The 22,748-nt window shown below is 39.0% G+C and overlaps 1 protein-coding gene and 1 long non-coding RNA gene across 9 annotated transcripts in view; one reads left to right on the top strand and one right to left on the bottom strand.

Moving 5' to 3' along the window:
- Positions 1 to 3,004: 3,004 nt before the first annotated feature.
- The window catches only part of clec16a (C-type lectin domain containing 16A), a 72,128-nt gene continuing 52,384 nt past the window's right edge, over positions 3,005 to 22,748 (bottom strand). For 4 of the 8 annotated variants that reach the window (XM_078951442.1, XM_078951439.1, XM_078951440.1 and 1 more), the window contains exons 19-23: positions 18,941 to 19,092; positions 17,366 to 17,570; positions 9,093 to 9,263; positions 8,736 to 8,873; positions 3,005 to 3,637 (exon numbers count right to left, since the gene is read on the bottom strand). In XM_078951442.1, the coding sequence (XP_078807568.1) occupies positions 3,189 to 3,637; positions 8,736 to 8,873; positions 9,093 to 9,263; positions 17,366 to 17,570; positions 18,941 to 19,092 (1,115 nt within the window). In that variant the 3' untranslated portion in view covers positions 3,005 to 3,188. The remainder of the gene's footprint in view (positions 3,638 to 8,735; positions 8,874 to 9,092; positions 9,264 to 17,365; positions 17,571 to 18,940; positions 19,093 to 22,748) is intronic. The other 4 variants (XM_078951441.1, XM_078951438.1, XM_078951444.1 and 1 more) reach the window with 3 other exon arrangements.
- On the top strand, positions 10,919 to 12,327 carry LOC110014721 (uncharacterized). The gene is made up of 3 exons (XR_002289717.3): positions 10,919 to 11,044; positions 11,426 to 11,487; positions 12,132 to 12,327. It is a non-coding gene; the product is annotated as an uncharacterized LOC110014721 (long non-coding RNA).

Genomic DNA, 22,748 nt, shown 5'->3' on the forward strand with positions numbered 1-22,748 from the left:
ACTTAAGGTCTCCAAACCATCGTGAGATTCTCCAGTGTGATCCTTACCATAACTTAGTTGCTTCTTACAGGTGCAGGATGAAAACATTACAAGATTGACACAAAAGAGAGTATTGCTGTGTTTTTTTTGTTGTTTTTTTTTTTTTTACAAATTTGAAACAGAAAAACAAACAAAAAACACAGCTGGAAAATAACGGAAGAAGTATCAAAGTAAAGAAGCAGCATAAAATACTGCCAAAATGAAGACAAATAATAATAATTGATACTTTATTTATCCCACAATGGATATATTCTTCTCTGCATTTTGACCCATCCCCTGGGGGGAGCGGTGAGCTGCAGGCTGGCCACGCTCGGGGGGGTGACAGCTGGCTGGGGAGAGCAAGGATCGATCTGCCAGCCCTTCGGTTGGTGGACGACCTGCTCTACCCACCTGAGCTAAACTGCCGCACAAATGCCAGTGTTGTTAAAATCAAACCGCGCTGTGTGGAAGGAGGGAAGGAAGGAATTCCTGCTTACTTTCAACTCTCCTGTAGCTTAGCTCATCCATTATTGCCTTAAAAAAAAACGTTATTTGTTTGGATTAAAGCAGAACAGAAAACCATCCTCAATGTGCTTTCAGTTTTAAAGTTTATCCAAATTTGTTTTTCTTGCTTTTATTTCTTCTATGAACCTAATTTGAAGTACAAAAAATATCACCCATACCCAACATTAAGGTCTGTAACACTTCCAAGTATTCCAATGATGGGCAGGAGGTCAAATTCATTCACAAAACTGTGAAAGCATTTAACAAAACAAATGGGTTTGTGTGTTTAAAGTCCCACTCCAATCATATATTTTCAAAGTTTTCCCAGTGGTCTTTTATTATGATTATGCAGATTTTAGCCCAAAAAACAAAACAAAAACCTGTGTTCTTTTCTACGATATAGTTACTGCTGAGCTGCAGGAGTTCATAAGAAAATCCTCTCTCAGTGGTGGGTGGAACATCCTCGCCCCTTCTTCCTGACATCCATCTGTTTACACTCTCTTCCGCAAGCTTAAAGCCCCTTACATCCCCAATCTAACATTAACACTGCAATGCAAATGGTGAGCAGCCGTACAGTTTTGAGCCAGATTCCAGCTTTTAGGAGAAAAACAAAAACGTACATGGATCTAGTCCTCTGCAAGTTGATGCATTACAAAGGAGCTTGTGGCTTGCTGTTGTAGCTTCTATGTCACCAACAAGCTTTTTCCAATGGCTTTTTCTGCAAGTGTGTTTCACAACAATTTGAATAAAAAACTACTCAGACATACTTTTTTAGGGTTAGTTTCCTTTAACTTCCATGATCAGAAAAATGCCACAAGAACATGTTAAATACACCAAAAATAAATTTATCATCACAGTGGGTCTTAAAGTATTGTATTGTAAATTATAGAAAAAAAAGCACGTTTGTTTTTTTACTTCTTGTGGCATTTTTCTGATGATGGAAGAAGACGTATATAAAGGAACTTAAGCTCCAAACTGCTTTTCTGAGTATTTGTTTATTCAAATCGTTGTAAATCAGAAGAAGACAAATAATGCAGTTTGAATAAGATATTTATGGGATAGAAAATACGCAGGGCGGGCCACAAGCTCCTTGCTCCGCCCCATATTGATGGTACACTTGCAGAAAAAAATAGTTCCATGAACGTTTTTGGTTTTCCACATCTGAGCTTGCTTCTGGCTCAAAACGGTACGGCTGGATTGCTTTAATATTTCTCGCCATTTTTATTGCACCGGTAATGTTAGTTAGTTAGTTTGAGCTAGTGGGAGAGCGTGTAAACAGAGAGCTCTCAGCAACGGAAGGGGGAAGGGGGTGGAGTTTCTCCAATGGTCAATGGTCCCACCCACAACTCAGAGGCAATTTTCTTATAAACTGCTGCCGCTCTGCAGAAACCATGTCCTAGAAAACAACACGGGTATTTTGATTTCGGCAAAAAACAACAATAATAATTAAAAGACTATTAAAAGGGGTGAGGGGAAGGGGGGTGGAGTAGCCCCAACAGTTTATGGTCCCACCCACAACTCGGAGGCAAATCTTTTATAAACTGCTGCCGTTCTGCAGAAACTATCTCCTAGAAAACAACACAGGTTTTTTGATAATAATAAAGACCACTGAAAACACACAAAAAAGCTGAAAAGATGATTAGAGCAATCTGTCCAACAAAGAAGGCCTTTAGCTCTCATCTCTTTGCTCAGTTGTTGGACAGGACAAGTAAAAAAAAAATTTGAGTGGGAAGAAATGTAACTGTGGCTCTTGCAAGATTATTTTTATTCTAGTAACCTGTTTTTAATTTAGTGACCTGCAAACTGAAACAGAGTGAGTTCTACCTCCACAGAGGTATGTAAAAAAATTTGAGTGAGAAGAAATGTAACTGTGGCTCTTGCAAGATTATTTTTATTCTAGTAACCTGTTTTTAATTTAGTGACCTGCAAACTGAAACAGAGTGAGTTCTACCTCCACAGAGGTATGTGCTGTACCACATAGTTTCACTTCATTGAAATGCCTGCAGGCTTTAAACATGGAGGCTTTAGTGGGGAGTGATGCAATCCTGCATCATTATTGTCCCAGTTTTTAAGCTTTGCTGATGATTCTTTTTTTTCTTGTTTAATCTTTGCTGATGATTTTTTTTTCGTGTAATGTTAAAAGAAAAGTGGCTCTAAAGGACCAAAATACAGATATCCGACTAGCAAGAAAAAGGCTGACAGTTGATTGTGTTGATCACCAGCGGGATAAAAAAAAAAACTGCCAGGCATCGATGAATGTCTTATGAACTGAAGCTAGGGACGCCGAAAATGTTGCGTTCGAGCCAAAACATTGATCAGGATGAGTAGAAAAACGTTGCTGGTTGCACGAATCGAAACCTGCGCATGACACTGCAGTCTGGCATGTTGACAGCGCAGATAATTGGATGTGCTTGGGGACTTCCTGGTATATGCAGTATTTGTTATTATGGGTAATAAAAGTCTTTATGTGCAAACGCAGGAATGAGACGGCATCAAAAGCCTTTAATAGACTATTTACATATGCACGGCTCTCGGGTGGCAGCGTGAGAAAGTGTGTATTGCTCCTGACACGTGAGGGTGGGAAGTGCATAACGTGTGTGGGCTGCTTAGTCCAGCTCGGGGGAGTCTGCCGTTTCAGTGCGAATGACTTCATCAGCAGCTGTCGTCTAATTCGCGTGGTCTGCTTGTTGCTGCAGGTCTCCATCAAACTCCAGAGGGTCCTCATTGCCTGCAGGGTGTTCTGATCCATTAGGAGATTCGTCTGTGGGCGTGACGAGCTCAACAGTTGTGTTGGTTTCCTCCTTTACTGTTGCATCCGTCTTGTCCAGCGTAAACCCCCCGTCCTCCTGTGGGCCCTCCTCCTTCTCCTCTAGAATGGAGGGCCCCGGCCTAAGTAGGGAATGAGTCACAGCACATGGGTGCAAGTGGGGTGAATTTGCGGGGGGCAGCAACGTCAGCGACTCCACATTCAGGGCGTCGGTGGCGCTGTCAGTGAGAAGAGAGATCGTGGGCTGGGAGGCAGGGGTGAGGCTTGGTGCCAAAGCCAGACACAGGGTTGACGTGGAGGGAGCAGACGACGACAGGGGTGGGATGTGCTCTAAATACACACCGTCTTCTGAGGGAAAGGTAGAGCAAAAAATGAACTCCAAGGAACAAATAAAAATTCCCACACAGAGGAGAAAAGCGTGACACATGCACATACTTTTGTCTGTTTTTTCAACATCAGATTTGAAAACCTTAAGTCCTAAAATAAACATCTTAACTTGGCTGCACACCTACAAGTCACGTGTGCGGTTGCAGAGAAACTGTGAGAATTTTGTAAAACTACAGAGTCAAAAGAGCACATCCACTTAGTTTCAGTGTAAAAGTTTCGGACAAATTCCAAGCGTTGTCCGGTTAGCCCAGCCGTTTCTCTATACGCGCTGTAGTAACATGTAAAAAAAAGCACTCCGACAATGCTATACTTGAGCCATGTTAGCATATTTACAATTACGACTAGCCTTGTTTGCAATAAAAAAAAACAGACCGACATTTTGACAGCTACCTCTCAAAATGACTTCAACATCACTAAACGCAAACAGAATTAATCCATAAAGCGCTCCGGATCATAAAGCACTCTGTCATTTTTTAAATAAATAAGTGCACCTTATAGTGCAGAAAATGGGGTATTTGTCCCTTTTTGGATGCTTGCGTGGAATTCCTTGTTCCTCAATTTTGATATTTTATCATACGATTTCTTGTTAAAGAAAAATGAACTGCTGCATGGACACAATCTTACCACTTTCTAGTGATTTCCTTCTTAAACTTTGATTTCTTTTTCTATTTTTAGGCTATTAGGCTATGTCTTTGCAGAGTAGAAAGTGTGTCTCTTGAAAAAGAGGCATTTTAGCTGAACTTCCCTCCTTCTAGGAACCCAGCCTATTCAATGAAAGTTAACTAACAGGGTTAACTGACAGGTTTATTGACGGCTGCTTGGTGACACAAAGAGCAATAGTGAGTGTCACTTTGAACACCATTTTCCCAGTCTTCCATCACCACGTACAGCTGTAATCTCTAAAAGAAAACACTGAATGGGCCGTCATCTTTGTTCTTTAAAACACATGTGGGTCCACATTTAACCTTTCAAAACTTTCTCTCATGACAATATTCTTTAGCTTCATCTAGATTCCATCTTCAAGAAATTGGGACACAACTGTGACTGATTTAATAATGAAAAACATCTTTCTGGAATAAATTTGTAACTTTGAAAGTTTAAAAATTAAAGTAAATTTTGAGCAAAAAAAAGCTAACCATTATTCAAAAAGGTTCCCATAAATTACCAATTTCAACATCATCATTATAAAACCCAAAAGTCATTATTTTGCAAGACAATTATTCAGTTTAAAGAAAGATGTGTTGAGAAAGCAGGTGTTTAGACATCAACGGGCCACTCTGCTGGTTTCAGTGTTAGTCAGACATTTGGGGTTAGGTTTGAAACGCCACACTGCATTGTTGTATATAAACCGCTGAGGCTATATTCAAAGAGAGGTCTTCCTGTATATAATGCAGACTAAAACTGAAACCAGCCACCATTGCTGGATAAGCCCTGAAAAATGAGACTTCAGGACTGACTGTGTGAAAATGTCCAGCATAAAGATTTGTATTTTACTGAAACTCCTCATTCTTCTGTTGAACTTTCTCTTTAGATACTGTTACAAGCTGCATTTCCATTGACTCTGAAATTGTGCAAATTTGGATTTGTGATAGTAAATTTGCTTAACGGAAACACATCAATTTCTAAAAAAAACTTGCATTTATTGAAAAAAGATTTTTGCGCTTGGGGAGGTGGTTTTTGAGGTGTATCAAAATTGACATTTCGCAAAACTGCAATGGAAACCCTTTTTTTGATTAAATGAGTCACATAACAAAGCGAAAGTCCGCTAGCTTGATGCTAACGTATAATGGAATTTCCCTCAGGATGGCTACTACCAACGCTCGTTCGACCTAAACATATATTGCTGACTAACGCTACGTTCACACTGCAGGCTGAAACGACCGAATTCCGATTTTTTTGCCCCTATCCGACCTGTATCTGATCTTTTCATGACAGTCTGAACGACACAGATCCGATCTTTTCAAATGCGACCCAGGCCACTTGGGTATGTATGTGGTCCTGAATCCGATACGTATCCAATCTTTCGAAATGCGACTAAACGGCTGTCTGAACGGCCAGGCCACATGTATCCCACCAGTACGTTATTGATACACTACAAACGTCATAATTCTTCGTTGAAGTAGGTTGTTGTTTAGTGAGAACATAAACAACAACCATGGCAGACGATGCTACTGAGACCAGTCAGTGGAAGGGAAGCAAGGTCCCCGATTTGATTAATATTTGGGGTGACAGCTCTGTTCAGGCAAAACTCAAGGGCTCTTATCGCAACCGGGCAGTTTTTGAAAAAATTTCCAGTGAAATGGCCGAGCGTGGTGTTGAACCTTTCCCGCGATGACTTATTTTCCTTTCCGACCGTGGTCAGAAGCGCGGGGGAGACCTTCTCCAGGGCCGAAGGCGGATCTTCCTTTGGGGTTCACTTCCCCGTTCTGACCCTCAGATTCTCCAGAGGGGGTTAATAAAGAGTCAATAGCATTTATGGCAACCGGGTGATAAATGCTAAAAATTTATTCTGGGGGAAACTTTCTTTTAATACCGTTCTCCTTCCTTCGTAACACACAACACGAATGCGCGCACCCCACACACTTCAGCTGCTGCCCCCGCACTCCCTCCGGCGCTCCACGCACTCTCTCCTCTCTCTTACACACACGCGCACAGCCCCAGCACATTCACATCCCCATTCCACAACAGTGGGTACAGACGATCCCGGGTCCAATGCCTTCTTAAAATGAAAAGATTGTAATTGTGCCGGCTCCTTTGTGAAAATAAATTTAATAATGCAAAAATTATTGCAAAAAATATTGACAACACTGTTGTTGACATCCATTGTTAACATTAGCTACTTCCGCAAAACAAAAAGTGACGTCGTTCACCGTTGAGTACTCTTCTGCGCATCCGGGTCACTTCTGTACGGTGGCCCAGAAGGGTCACAACACATTAACTTTACACACAACACATTAACTTTACACACAACACATTCACTTAACATACAACACATTAACTCACAACACAACACAATAACTCACAACACAACACATTAACTTTCAACACAACACAATAACTCACAACACAAAACATTAACTCACAACACAACACAATAACTCACAACACAACACATTAACTCACAACACAAAACATTAACTCACAACACAACACATTAACTCACAACACAAAACATTAACTCACAACACAACACATTAACTCACAACACAACACATTAACTCATGGCCCAGAAGGGTCACAACACAACACATTAACTTACCTCACAACACTTTAACTCACAACGGAAGTAAAGCAGCAATTGAGGTGCTTTTATCATGAAATGTCCACTGGGCTGAGCGGCTAACTACCTATAAGAAAGTAATGTCACAGTGAACTGTGGAGGGAGCATGATTTTTCTACAAGAGAACCTAGCAGCAGTGTTGCCAGATTGGGCGGTTTTGGTTCTAAATTTGTGGGGTAAAAATGGCTTTAGCCGGGTTTTTATAATTTGGGCGGTTTTAGGGTCGGTTCTGTGTTTTTTCCCTCCTCATGAATATATAATAGCGGACTACGTTAGGCCGTGTGGCTGTGAACTTCTATGTACTGAAGCTCAGTAAACGCATCAGGCAGAGACGCTTAACGGGCTCTGTCATCTAACCTGTTGTTGGGGGGGTGCAACGCCCCGCCTCTTAAAAATTGTGTTCTTTAAAGCCTGACACTGCGGCTGCGTGTGGGATGACCCACCTGCTAAAGTTATGGTCTGATCGCTACATGGAGCAGTGTCTGTGTTTATCAATCCTTTTATTATTAGTCTGAACTATCTTTTATTTTGAAAAATCATCGGATCGGGTGCTAAATCAGTCCAGTAGGGGGGAAAACTCAACGAAAGCTGTGTATACTTCTTTCTCTTGATCTAATAAAAGGAGGACAGTATTGAATATTTCTTCAGCGGACCGGCCTTCTTTCATTCATTGTGTGTGTGTGCGTGCGTGCGCGCGCCCGCCCGTGTGTGTGTTTGTTGGGGACCGCACGTGCATGTGTGAGGGGAGGGAGCGGAAGAAAGGAGAGGAGCGCGCGTGCAGCGACAGAGAGGGGTGGGAGGGAGGAGTGTGCATTCATATTGTGTGTGTTCAGAGGAAGCAGAATCGTAATAAAGAGAAAGTTTCTGGCAACACTGCTGCTAGCTTCTCTTGTAGCAATAACATGCTCCCTCCACAGCTCACTGTAACATTAACTTCTGTTAGGTAGTTAGCCGCTCAGCCCAGTGGACATTTCAGAATAAAAGCACTTCAATTGCTGGTTTACTTCCGTTGTGAGTTAAAGTGTTGTGAGGTAAGTTAATGTGTTGTGTTGTGACCCTTCTGGGCCATGAGTTAATGTGTTGTTTTGTGAGTTAATGTGTTGTGTTGTGAGTTAATGTGTTGTGTTGTGAGTTAATGTGTTGTGTTGTGAGTTATTGTGTTGTGTTGTGACCCTTCTGGGCCACCGTACTTCTGGGTCATTTCACGGTCACACAGGAGATCACAAAAATTCACATTTAATTGGAAATGTGAACGGCCTTGCAAAAAAACTCGGATTTTTAAACAAAAATTGGAATCTAGCATTAAGCCCTGCAGTGTGAACGTAGCCTAAATAAACAGCTTTATATACTCTTATATATATTCTCAAAAATCTTTCAAGGGAAAATTTTTTAAACAGTGCACATTTGTAGTTTAAAAAGCACCACTTTTTTCTTCTGGAATAAAGTGTAATGTCATAGCACTCCTCCTAGCGGCCAAACTGAAATGCCCTCCAGAAGAGGCAGAACACAATGATCTGCACAGAACATATATAAAATATTAGTGTATTTCTATACAAATATGTCTAAATGTGTAAACCTAAAATGAAATCGTAAGAATTGGAAAAAAAAAATCAAATCGATCCAGGTTCTGGTGAATCAAATCAAAACTGGAAATTATTGGTGGCACCCAGCCCTACTGTCTTGCTTATGCTTTACATTGAGTGAAGTACATGACATCTACTTGAGCTTCTCCGTGTCTCTTTCTTTAATTTAGTGAGTGCACTTGTGTCTGTGTGCCACCTGTGGGGCTCTGAGCTGAAATGGTGCTGGCAGTGACAGAGTCGCATCTTCCTGTGCTTCCACTACCACTGGAGGGGGGAGATGGAGAGGACAGTGGTGAGGGACTGTGCTGTGGCGCACAGTGAGCGACTGCAAAGCCTGCGTAAGAACACAAACACACCCGAAGGGTGTTACTATTTTTGCATGGCAGGGGTTTAAACCAGAGAAAATTCTCTTGATTCTCTTGAAACCCCGCTAGGCTTGAGAGAACTTTACATTATAGGAGCTAAAATAGCTGTCTCAGGTCAGGTTGTTACTATGATTTGACATTCTTGGGCGCATTTAACTGGCTTCTTTGAATGTTAGTAACGTGCTAACCTGGGACTCTGTCAACGGATGCAAACACGGATCTGTTGGCTGTGGGGTCGTTTGGGGCTCGTCTGGACTGCTCGTAGAATCGGAAAGGTAGGCCGGTGTGTGAGGCGTTGGAAGTTTGGCTGAACCCCAACACCTCTGAAGCACTGGGCTGCACTGGCAGGTCCAAAAGAGCTGAGAGCACAAGGAAGAAGGATCAGCACATGCAACAAATACGACATCTGGGTTATAAAACAATGACCTAAAAAAACCTAGCTGAAAAAATATATTATATATATTGTTAATCTGAAAGCAGAACGGTTTGTTTGAATATTCGGGTGAGGAGACAAAACAAAACATATTTGGTTGAATGCTGTAAGGCATTTTCAAGATATTCTAGGATTTTCCAAGATTTCTGGGTAACGCTTTCTTTTACAGTACAGTACTTACAGTGTACTTAAGTGGTATTTACATGGTACTTATAGTGTAACTACTGGGTACTTTCAGGGTACTTACATGGTACTTTTTATGGAATTTACTGGGTACTTACAGTGTGCTTACATGGTACTTTTTGTGTCTACTCTGTACTTACATGGTACTTACTGTGTATTTATATGGTACTATTTGGTTCATACCTATGTGGTACATACTGGGTATTTATAATATTCTTACTGGGTATTTACATGTTGTGCAAAGGTGTCTTTTATGGTACTTACCACATGTAAGAACAAGGTAAGTACAAATAAAGTACCTTGACCTTTAGGTCTGCACTCGCTGCATGTTTCATGGTATTTACCATCAATTTACCACAGAAACTACCCCTTAAGTACACTGAAACTGTAACTGTAAAAGAAAGTCAGCCCTATTTCCACTCAACTACATGGTACTTTCATTACTAAATACCGGGTATGTTCACTTGAATAGTACTTGGTACTTACCCCTTAAGTACAATGAAACTGTACTGTAAAAGAAAGTCACCCCTATTTCCACTCTATTACATGGTACTTTCATTACTAAATACCGGGTATGTTCACTTGAATAGTACTTGGTACTTACCCCTTAAGTACAATGAAACTGTACTGTAAAAGAGTCCTATTTCCACTCTATTACATGGTACTTTCAGTATTAAATGCTGGGTATGTACACGTATTACCATCCTGTACAGTGTACATGAACACACTTGGTCTTCTGACCTCACCGCATGAGACAATGCTAACCTGTTGGTAAAGGTGAAGTAACTACATTGTGAAAAAAATATACTGGCCTGATTACTTCTTGTAACATGAGGCAAGTTTAAAGAGAAACAAGACAGCAGTGAAAACAACAATCTTTAATATGATACATGTCTGCAGCATACAAAGTGTCATCACAATGAAATATGTTTTAAGTACAAAACAGTACAAAGGAGCATTCCAAAAAACACATTATTGGCCTGAGGGTCGTGCTTTTTGTCTGTCAAAATTCTTTCAGCAGAGTTTGGTAACAGTGCAGGACTTCTTCAGGGTTTGTAACTGCAAGAAAATTCACAATATGAGCTCAAGTGAACATAAAAAGCATAACGACTTTGATGAAATACAAAATAAATTTTACTTATTTAATCATTTCTGTAATGAGTTTGATTTGATTTTTATCGCTTTGACTGTAAAATTGAAATTAATCAAGTACTATCCTCATTTAAAAACATGATAATAAATTATTCAAAACTTAACTTTTTTTAAATATTGTTCTAAAAATGAACTTGTTTTAATATATATTATATAATGTCAGGAAAATATGTAAAACAACAAGGCTAAATATTTACTTTTAATACTAAAAACACCCCGAGTGTGTGTTTTTGTTAAGTAGGTCGGGGCAAGTAAAGTTGCAAATTCCCAGCGCACATGAATGCAGCACAACTACCCCCAAAGTGAACGTGCAGATCAATCCGGAGAGCCTCGAGGCGCGCGCAACAGTTTGAATTTCTCTTCATCTGGCAGGTAAGCCAGTGTTTTTGTTTTTTTAAAATATTGGATAAATTACATGTAAATATTTAAACTGATCAAACTTTATAAAGAAGCTAACCTCGTGATTTCAAGCCACCATCTCTGTGTTTGAAACGTGACGTAAGAGCATGTCTACCTTACTGCAATAATTTCAGTTATTTCAAAATGTTTAAATTTTCAAAGTTTGTAATGAAAATCTACAAACATTGTTGTTACTTACCAGGAGAGGGGCCGCTGTAAAACAAGCACGTAGCCTAAAGTATAAAGTCTGTTGTTCTGTGATCGTTTGACTGAGCGTACGTCTTTCTGGGAAAATCAAAGAAAGGCGTTTATTTAAAATAATGATGACGTACTTCCGTCTTTTTACCGCTTTAGATCAGCTATGGTGAAGAAGACATCCCAGACAAATCCGTGAAGTCAGAGGAGAGTAAGCTAAAGTAAGTTAAATCCTCCAAGTGGACATATTATTTACATTAATGAAGAGTTTAACTGCCTTTTCCCCATTTTCTTTTCTTTCGCCGTTTTTATTTTGTTTTTATTTATTTATTTATTTTCAAATATGATAGAGACAACAATACCACCCAACAGTGAATGTAACTGTTTGAAAATTAAAACATATTTTGGTGAATAACTGTGTTGAATTTGAAATTGCCTATTTATTTCTTTTTCCTTTTCTTTTACACTGCCATGTTTTTCATGCTAATGCAAATTGTAGGTGCGAATAATATTTATAAAGAAGAAATACAAACAGCAATTGCCAATTAAAACATTGCTTTTGTCATTCTTTGTCTAAACAAATTAGATTTTTTTATGGCAATTTTGATTTTTTTTTCTTTGATTTCTTTTTTGTTGTTCTTGTTTATGTAACTAAAATATAAAGTTGTGAATAATTTATTGTCATGTTCATAAATGAGGATAATTGATTAATTTCAAACATTACAGTCAAAGCGATAAAAAAATTCATAGAGATTTATCAAACTCATTACAGAAATGATTAAATAAGTAAAATTTATTTTGTATTTCACCAAAGTCGTTATGCTTTTTATGTTCACTTGAGCTCATATTGTGAATTTTCTTGCAGTTACAAACCCTGAAGAAGTCCTGCACTGTTACCAAACTCTGCTAAAAGAATTCTGACGGACAAAAAGCACGACCCTCAGGCCAATAATGTGTTTTTTGGAATGCTCCTTTGTACTGTTTTGTACTTAAAACATATTTCATTGTGATGACACTTTGTATGCTGCAGACATGTATCATATTAAAGATTGTTGTTTTCACTGCTGTCTTGTTTCTCTTTAAACTTGCCTCATGTTACAAGAAGTAACCAGGCCAGAACATGTTTTTACAATGTAGTTACTTCACCTTTACCAACGGATTAGCATTGTATCATGTGTTGAGGTCAGAAGACCAAGTGTGTTCATGTACACTGTACGGGATGGTAATACGTGTACATACCCAGCATTTACTACTGAAAGTACCATGTAATAGAGTGGAAATAGGGCTGACTTTCTTTTACAGTACAGTTTCATTGTACTTAAGGGGTAAGTACCAAGTCCTATTCAAGTGAACATACCCGGTATTTAGTAATGAAAGTACCATGTAATAGAGTGGAAATAGGCTGACTTTCTTTTACAGTTACAGTTTCAGTGTACTTAAGGGGTAAGTACCAAGTACTATTCAAGTGAACATACTCAGTATTTAGTACTGAAAGTACCATGTAATAGAGTGGAAATAGGGCTGACTTTCTTTTACAGTACAGTTTCATTGTACTTAAGGGGTAAGTACCAAGTACTATTCAAGTGAACATACCCGGTATTTAGTAATGAAAGTACCATGTAATAGAGTGGAAATAGGGGTGACTTTCTTTTACAGTACAGTTTCATTGTACTTAAGGGGTAAGTACCAAGTACTATTCAAGTGAACATACCCGGTATTTAGTAATGAAAGTACCATGTAGTTGAGTGGAAATAGGGCTGACTTTCTTTTACAGTTACAGTTTCAGTGTACTTAAGGGGTAGTTTCTGTGGTAAATTGATGGTAAATACCATGAAACATGCAGCGAGTGCAGACCTAAAGGTCAAGGTACTTTATTTGTACTTACCTTGTTCTTACATGTGGTAAGTACCATAAAAGACACCTTTGCACAACATGTAAATACCCAGTAAGAATATTATAAATACCCAGTATGTACCACATAGGTATGAACCAAATAGTACCATATAAATACACAGTAAGTACCATGTAAGTACCCAGTAAAGTCCCATAGAAAGTACCATGTAAACACACTGTAAGTACCCAGTAAATTCCATAAAAAGTACCATGTAAGTACCCTGAAAGTACCCAGTAGTTACACTATACGTACCATGTAAATACCACTTAAGTACACTGTAAGTACTGTACTGTAAAAGAAAGCGTTACCGATTTCTGCTCCATTAAAATACATAGAGAATCCTTGAAACCTTTGTTTCTTTCAACCATAATAACTTCAACATGCCTTTGGCTAGAAACACCGTTCAAACATTAAACTGCTCACAGGACTTTGGACTTTAATATAAGTTTTGAAATTATTATTGGATGGTAACACCAACTATGGTTTGGCGGCCATTTTGAGCCTAAATGTGAGGCGATTCAAAACTTCAGTTTTTACCTATTTTAACAATTTTACTATTATACTATTACAATGTTCACATCTTTCAGCTTAATCCTTTCAGCTATTTTTAGTCCTTCAAATCCTTGAACCTTTGAAAATATTCCAGGATTTTCCAAGATTTTTGCTTCATTGAAATACATTGAAAATCCTTGCAAACCTTTGTTTTTTTCAACCAATATAACTTTAACATGCCTTTAGCTAGAGACACCGTTCATACATTAAACTGCTCACAAGACTTTGGACTTCAATATAAGTTTGAAATTATTATGGGATGGCAACACCAACTAAGCTTTGGCTGCCATTTTGTGCTTAAATGTGAGGCGATTTTAAATTTCAGTTTTTACCTATTTTAACGATTTCACTATTAAAATGTTCATCTCTTTAAGCTTAATCCTTTCTGCTATAACTTTTGGTCCTTCTTATCCTTGAACCTTTCAAGATATTCCAGGATATTCCAGGATTTTCCAGGAGTTATGCTCTATTTAGATACAGGGATAATCCTTGAAAACTTTTGTTTCTTTTAACCATTGTAACTTCAACATGCTTTCAGCTAGAGACACCGTTCAAACATTTAAATGTTCACAAGGCTTTGGACTTAAACATAGATTTTGCAATTATTATGGGATGGCAACACTACCTACGGTTTGAAAGCCATTTTTTGACAAAATCTGAAGCAAATATTGCAAAAAACTTAATCCATGGCTGGAACTGAACATATTGAAATTCACTGGATCTGGACATATAAGGAATGTGGGCGTGGTTAGCAAACAAACTTCGTTGCTAAGGATGTCCAAAGGTTTACTTTTTCCAATTTGTCTGAAACTGACGTCGATTGGTTCATCATCCCCAGGCGACCCAAACATAAAATGGTTGCTATGGAGATAAAATTAATAGAAAAGCCGCCATTTTGAAAAAAGTGGATTTTCTATCAACTTAGAACATGTAGCTTTTACCAATATGATACTCTCAAACAATGTGTTTTTTTGAGTCAGTTGATGATGCTGATTCCAATGCTAGCACTTTTAGCCATATTAGCAACATCTTCAAATTTTTAACAGTTCAGCCATTTTTTCAACAATTTCAGCTTTTATGCTTAACTCCTTCTACAAATTTTGACCTATTTTAGCCATTCTACTATTGCAATGTTAAACCTTTTCAGCTTATTCCTGCTAGGACTTTTGATCTTTTAACTTTTCAAGGTTTTCCAGTACAGTTCAGCCATTTTTTCAGCAAATTTAGCTTTCATTCAGCAGTACAGCATTGAACCCTGCATTTTCTTTTAGAAATGCAGCTCCTTCTAGTTGCCTTAATGACCCACACCGATCACCTTTTGATCTTTTTTAAAAGCGTTTCCAGAGATCTGTTAATCATGATTATGATATTTGTAGTCAATACCCCAAAACCTGTGTCGTATTCTAGGAGATAGTTTCTGCAGAGTGGCAGAGGTTCATTAGAAATTTGCCTCCAAATTGTAGGTGGGATCGTTGACAAATCAAGGAACTCCCAATGATTTACCCCCCTTTGTTGCTGAGAGCTCTCTGTTTACAATCTTTCTTGTTAGCTCCAACTAATTTAACATTACCGGTGCAATAAAAATGGCAAGAAATATTGGAGCTATCCAGCCGTACAGTTTTCAGAAACCAGCTCTGACGAGCAAAATGAAGATGCATATGGATCTAGTCGACTAAAAGTGGATGCATCAGAATAGAGCGGAGCAGGGAGCTTACAAATATGCTCTTTTTCAAACTGCATTTTTACGTCTACTCCTGATTTACAACAATTTCAATAGAGAAATACAGTTTTAAGCTCAACTTTTTTTTAATATACATGTGTTTCATAATTAAAAAAAATCCTACAAAAACATTAATAAAATACATTCATCAGAGTATGTCTTTAAGAATCCACTGCCACCATGTTTCAACATTTTCAGACAGATTTATTTACAAAAGTTGGATATAAAGACCAGGGGTCTCATTTATAAAACTTTGCGTAGGATTTGCTTCAGAAGTGGCGCACGGATGAAACATAGGACGTGCGTACGCACAGAAATATTCGGATTTATAAAACCGTGCCCACGCACATCCTACGGATTTTTCCCTTAATAAATCACAACCAATTCTAAATGTAGCGCAGCTTTTGCGGCTTCATGACACGCCCATAGTTGCCCATAAATAGTCAGTGAAACGCCCACTAGTTAATATTCATTAATTGTGAAATCATGGCAAAGACAGAGAGGAAATCAAAAAAACGTATCTTCACTCAGTGTGAAGTAGAAGTTATCGTTGGCGAGGTGGAAAAGAGGAGAAAAATGTTGTTTGGAGGGCACAGTGTGGGCTTTACGAATGCCAAAAAGGCACTTGAGTGGCAAACGGTGGCAGACGCCGTAAATGCTGTAGCCTCACAACATCGAACCGTGGCTGAAATAAAAAAGAAATGGTCGGACATCAAAGTCGAGGCAAAAAAACGTCTAGCGCTCCATCGCCAGAGTGTGTCTGCCACGGGTGGGGGGAAGGGGACACCGGAGCTGACCCCTCTTGATGAGAGACTGGCGGCAATTATTGGGGAATCCCTTTTAAGTCGAGTGATGACTGAGGCGGAGGGGGACACCGACGCGCCAGATGCACCGGGTGACACAGGCAAGGCGTGGTTCCTCCGAGTGCTCCTCTGTAACGCCGGGCCCAAAAGCCCACAGAGGTCCAGCAGGACAGCTCGAGGAAGTCGGAACCGGCTCATAAGCCACTCGTCCTCGTTTGCCAGCAAGTCTTCTTGCTGTCTAAAGATGCTTTAACTCCGAATTCTTCCATTTGCCACAGCTTCTAAGAGTGCAAGATCAGCCATTGTGCGTCATCACGCATTGTGATGGGGCATTTTATTTCCAACTATTTAATTGCATCTGACAAGCTACAGATGTCGGTAATAATAATCGACGGGGAAATGGAAAATTGTTGAGCGCAAATGTAATTTCTTGTTGCTTTCTGAATGGTTGAGACATACGCCATAAATTGTTTTATCAAAAATAAAACAAACTAAAGGCATATGCATGAATACCATAATTCTGTAGTTTATGAAGAAATGTTTTACTATGAAAACAACTTTCCCCAGTGGACAATTAATACATCTATCCATCCATCCATCCATCCGTCTATCTGTCTATATCTGCTCCGCCAGACAGACACATTGACGAGAATATCAGTTTTGTACATTATTTCGTTCTGTTAACTATATTATTTATGAGGATGAATTGCACAAAATGCCAATATTGCAGAACATATTTCACTTTTCATTTTGCAAATATGTGTTCATTTGAATTTCTGTTGTAATTTTTGTTTGTTTCACTGCTGATCGATCAAACGAGTGTTCGTGTAGGCTGTTAATTGTAAGACTTGCTTTGTGAAGTCGTCATGTTATTTATGAGAGGCAGTATTGTCATTTTCACTTTCACGTGTTTCTTTCATCTGCCGACGGTGTCGCCATTTCTCATTGCACCCGTTTTTGTGCGTACACCTGGGTCAGAGCTTGCATGAAGGACCGCACATTTTCCCGTCAAGTTTGCTTTTTATAAATATCCATTATTGCGTAGAGAGTGCCGTACGCCTTCTTTTGTGCGTACGCAACGTTTATAAATGAAGCCCCAGAAGACCACCAGCTTTATTCTTTCTCCTCACCAGCAATCCTCTGCATCTTCATGCGCCTTGCTTGAATTCGACCTTTGGCCAGCCTCTGCTTGGCTATGATGCAGCGAATGTGGTCAGCAAAGATAAAGGTGGCCTGCAGAATGGGCAGGGGCTTGGCGTGGGGGTTGGAGCCGGGTTTGTGAATAACTATATTTAAAGCTCTGCTGTCGTCCTCCACTCCAGACACCTGCATGTCCTTGTAAAGGTGGAGCAGAGAGAGGGCACAAAAACAAGAATATTAGAGTTAAAAAGACAAAAATTAGGAGAGATGGAGATTAAAACTGAAAAAAACAATGGAGAAAAGCTAATTAGTAATTTACATCGAATATGGAAATTATTCTTGACATGGAACCATCAAACACAAAAAATACCTATCAAAAAGTGGCTTATATTTTTACCCTGAATGGAAAAATCTAATGATTATACTTGGGTCATTGTCAATGCAAAATTCAGCCATATTAATTTTCAGCTTTTATGCTAAAAAGTTCCAAGAATACAATATTTGCTTGTTCCATTCAACTTCTATTCCTGTGAAAACAGAGACAGGTAGTGCTGAATATGACAGCTCCATTTCTGAAGAAAGCCACAGAAGAAATTACAAGGAAAAAGTAAGACAAACTGAAAAACATAACTATTTTTCTGAATTAGAAATGTGTGTGATTTATAAAAACAAAACTCAAACAAAACCAAGACGAAGAAAACTTTGTAAATCATGTCTTAAAACAATAAGATTTTTTTTTCTTACTTTCGGCACGTTACTTCAGGTCTTCAGGTTTACCCAGGACACATTTTCATAACGTGATTTGTGATATTTTTTCCTTTAATTACCCAAAAAGCACTGCTGTACACTCTTAAGTGTGGATGCAATGACACACTTTCTTCACGATTTTCTTTAAACCTCAATTCTTAGGTCACCGTTTTTTTTTGGGTCCAATATATGATTTGTATTACAAAACAAAACAAAAATCAAAAATTCAGAAAATATTTTTTTATTTGCTAATAAGCAACTTACAACAACAATAAATGATAAATAATAAACCCTTCTTAATTTTTTTACGTCACACGTTTGACACTTTAAACGTAAACATAACAGTATGCAGTAGGACTGTCACAATTCGGTTTAATGATGTAACATACATTTAAATCTTAATACAAGAATTGTGGCACCTGACAACTTAAAGCGGAAAGTTTGTTCACTGTAGTTAACCACACTGAACTAAAACCCTCCTTTATAAGCAGATCTGATATTGCTTTTTTTTTTATTCGGGAACGTTCACTTTTGGTAAACAAAAAGAACAATCTAAGAAAAAAAACAGGAAAAAAGTGGCAGTGAATCACACAAACTATTACGATTGGATGTTCTAGCTTTGAAATGTGTACTTTTATTTACTGTTTGTTTTTTTAAAAACTTTTGATTATTTTGCATTGATAACATCTAGTATTTTTAACAAATTAGAATACATGCTCTGTTAATGAATTCTTTTAGACCTTAAACTACAAAGGAAAAAGGGAGAAAGAAAGATAAAAAATAAATACACAACAGAAATAAAAACAAACTTTTCGTACTTGTAAAAGACCAGCAAACTTGACTACGCCCCACCCAAGTCGTTTTGTTTCAGGTTCGACCAGACTCATCTGATACACATCGACTGCGAGGAACCTCTGGGCTTGGCTGCCATCCTTGTTGACCACCATACAGGCTATCAGGTCACTGTTATCTAAAAATAAAAGATAAAAAAAAGCAGTTTGCTCACTTAAGATTTGCACTTCTAATTCAAACTTTTAAAACCTCACAAAATTTAAATCTATACTGAATAGTAATAGTAAAGGAATTCAGACACAAATATTATTTTATTTCAGCATCTATTTGATTAAACAATTGGTCTTCATCCAGACTCTAGACTAAAGTTTCACAGTTGAGCTTCATGTAACATGATTGTAGGAGGTCCGGTTGACTTTTTGTCAAGGCATAAAGAATATTTAAGAAATACTGATTTGCTCCCACATGTCTAATAATTTTACACTACAAAAATTAGTCAAAAATAAAAAAAAATTTGAAATTTTGTATATAAAAAATTTATTTAAAAAAAACATTTTTTTAAATATAAAAAAAACATTTTTTTAAATATAAAAAAATAATTACATTTTTTTTTTGTTTCCAAGTTGTAAAAAAAACATTAGTAAAGAGTTTAGTATTATTAAAGCTATTCTTTTTGCTGCTGCTTTAAATGTTGGATTGATTTTTTGTGTTTAGGTGAATTGCAATATTCCAGAATAAATATAAATAAGCTTTTGATGAATTTAGAGGAATTTTAGATGCATTCAATGTAAAAAACAACAACAGCTTCTACAGCTATCAGATGTTCAGTTGAACCTTTAAGAGATCAAAGGGGATTCCCAGGAGCTCATCACAGCTTCAAGCAGATATTGCTTAAAAAAAAAAAGTACCACAAGCTGGAGAGGGGCTCCTGGGGTTTCTGTGGTATTAAGGTGTCAATTAAAAAATAACACACAAAAAAGAATTAGGGGAAGTCTGATAGGTGGGGGGAAAAAACGTCACTACTCCCTCAATTTATTCCTAATTTACACTGAAAGGACTATTGACAGGAGTGTGATGTGTAAAGATCAAGCAGGAAAGAGGGATGGCTCAAAAACCTGTTTTTAAGTTAGCAAAAAAAAAACAGAAGGAAAACCTCTTCAAACTATTTGCCTTCCTAATCTCCTCTCTATTTAAACTTCAAATCCTCAGGAAGTTGTCCATAAAATGTTAATAATTGTTTTGAGTGATGCGTTCCGCTCATGACTGCATTTTCAGAAGAGTGTTTCAGAAAGTGTCGCTGCTTTGCAGTCAGGCCTCACCCAATTTTCTCTTGAGCAATTGAACTGTAGAGAAACAGACACAATGAAATATATTTGGAGGTATCATAAAAGAAAAATAGACATTCAGACAATGTCTAAAGGCTTTAGTCATCATTGAAGCATGGAAAATTTCCAAAGAGGGTGCCAGGTTCTAAAATCAACCCACAAATGTTGTTTTTCATGTTCCCACAGCTGCTCAGATGTTATGTTACATCTGTAAAACCATGACAGGGCACAACTCCTCATGTTTTAACAAGTTTTTTTTATTTTTTTTATTCGGCATGACCTTTCACTTGCATAATATTAGAACTACAACTGTGCCCCCACACCGACACAGTCTGCAGGTGCAGACCAGTCATCCTCACAACCTCACAAGGTGTGAGATTAATGTGGGCAGCTGCAGCCGGATGGTCAGACAAAAGAAGGCTGTGGGCGCATGGTTGATGGTTTAAATCCCCGGCTGCGCACACATAAGGAAAAACCCTTCTTGTCATAGCAGTTGTTCTTACTAAAACACCTCTGCTCACAAGTGAAGCCAATAGAAAAAAAGTCTTATTCTGTTCTATTCAAAAAAGATAGTTAGTACTAAACTTATGAGAGATGATAGGAAATTACAGGAAGTTGAGCAACACCTGATAGCCTCATAAATTAGTCATTAACCCACACATAACCTTCAAAGCACTCCATAACCTGGCTCCACCCTATATTTCTAATCTTCTTCACATTTCCATTCCCTGCCGATCTCTCTGCTCCACTTCCTCTCTCCAACTCCATCTCCCACCTGCCCGTCTTGTCACCATGGGGGGCAGAGCTTTCAGTCGCTCTGCCCCCCAGCCATGGAATTCTCTTCCTCGAGATCTGCGCAATACCGACTCGCTGCCACTGTTCAAATCCAAATTCGAGACTCATCTCTTCAAACAATCATACAGTTAAATCCATTTAGTTAACACAACCTCATTTGTCGGTTTTCTATCCTGTTTTTATGTCTTTATGTTTATTCATGTTTTACTCTGATAATTTCTTATTGATGTTTTATTCTGTTTTTCTTATTTTTAACGTTGTACAGCGACCTCGGGTGACCTGAAAGGCGCTTGAAAAAATGTATTATTATCATTATTATTATTACCGTAAATTCCGGACTACAAAGCGCACCCGATTACAAGCCGCACCCACCCATTTTCACGTGTTTAATTAGTTTTATACATACACAAGCCGCGTCAGAGTACAAGCCGCGCATATGTTAGGCGATATTGTCATCCTGACAGATCACGGCCAGCATCCCAGAGTGAGTGCAATTCATTAGCACATTGTGGGTGGTGCCTGCTTTGCCTCTGGCTCATGTATTTGAGTGTATCGACACCTGCCAAACAGCATGGACCTCTATTCTGTTCACAAGTTCCTCAGTTATGGTGTTTTTATTTCATTTTTTTTTTTACTTATTGACAATCTAGGTATCATACATAAAATTACAAACAGTAACCATATAATCAACATTACATCCCTCAGTTATGATGAGGAAATTTACATCCGCGATTCCACATTTCCCATGAGTCTTAGGGGCTAAAGGCGGGGCCAATGCCCGGCTCTCCATTCTGTTGTACGTGTTTAAGAATGAGCAAGTATCAGCAGTGCATGGAGGGGTGAACGGGTACAGCTCTCCTTCCGCTTGTGTCGCGGCAGCGTTATGGGAGTAACAGGGCTGGTTAAAAAACACACCGGTAAAATACAGCAGCGGCGACTGAAAAGCGCGCGCCTCAGCGCGATACGCGATACGCGTGCCTCAGTGCGGCGCGTGCGTCAGAATTCAGAAGCCTCTGCACTCCGCAGACGCCTCCGCGCTCCGCGCTCCGCTCCCCGCTCCCGCCCCGCGCGCTCCTTGTCTCCCCTTCCTTTCTACTCCGACACCTCTGGCCAGGGCGGCTTCAGGGAGGAGCACTTCGTCCCCGTTGCGCCGGTGGATGGAGCAAATCGTTTCTGTGCAAAGCAATCGGACTTAATACTGTACGTTTTGTGTATGAGGGGCGGGTGCGTTGTTACGTGTGGGAGCCTTCAGACTGCCATCGGCCCCGCAGCTCAATCAGCAGGAGAAGATGTCTCCAGCTCACACGGAGGCTGTGAGTTTTTCAAAGCAAAATTCCGCTTTTACGGTTTCCTTAGAAACCGTAAATGGAGTGTAAATTCACTCCATGCGCTGTTCTCTCCGTCACGCAGCAAACCGGCTTTTCCAAACCCGTTGGTGACGATGGACTTTTTTACGCTGCTTTTAACGATTGCTTTTAACTTGAAAGCTTCATCATATTGTAGCGGCGATCTGGTGCACGTTGGGTCTAATGGCACCAAAGGATTCTGGGATGCGGCCGGGCATGCGTGTTTCATTTTGTTGAACCATGACTGAAGTGTCTAAGACCTGAAGTCAACTCCATGCTGTTTGGCTGCTTAGAGGTGTGTTGAATATAAATGCCTTGTGCTTGGTGTTAGATAAAGAATTCAAACGTTTCACTGAGTTCGAAAGTAC

This window comes from Oryzias latipes, chromosome 8 (assembly GCF_053564925.1).
Source record: "Oryzias latipes strain Hd-rR chromosome 8, Olatipes_Hd-rR_3.1".
In the NCBI taxonomy this organism is placed as follows: Eukaryota; Metazoa; Chordata; class Actinopteri; order Beloniformes; family Adrianichthyidae; genus Oryzias; species Oryzias latipes.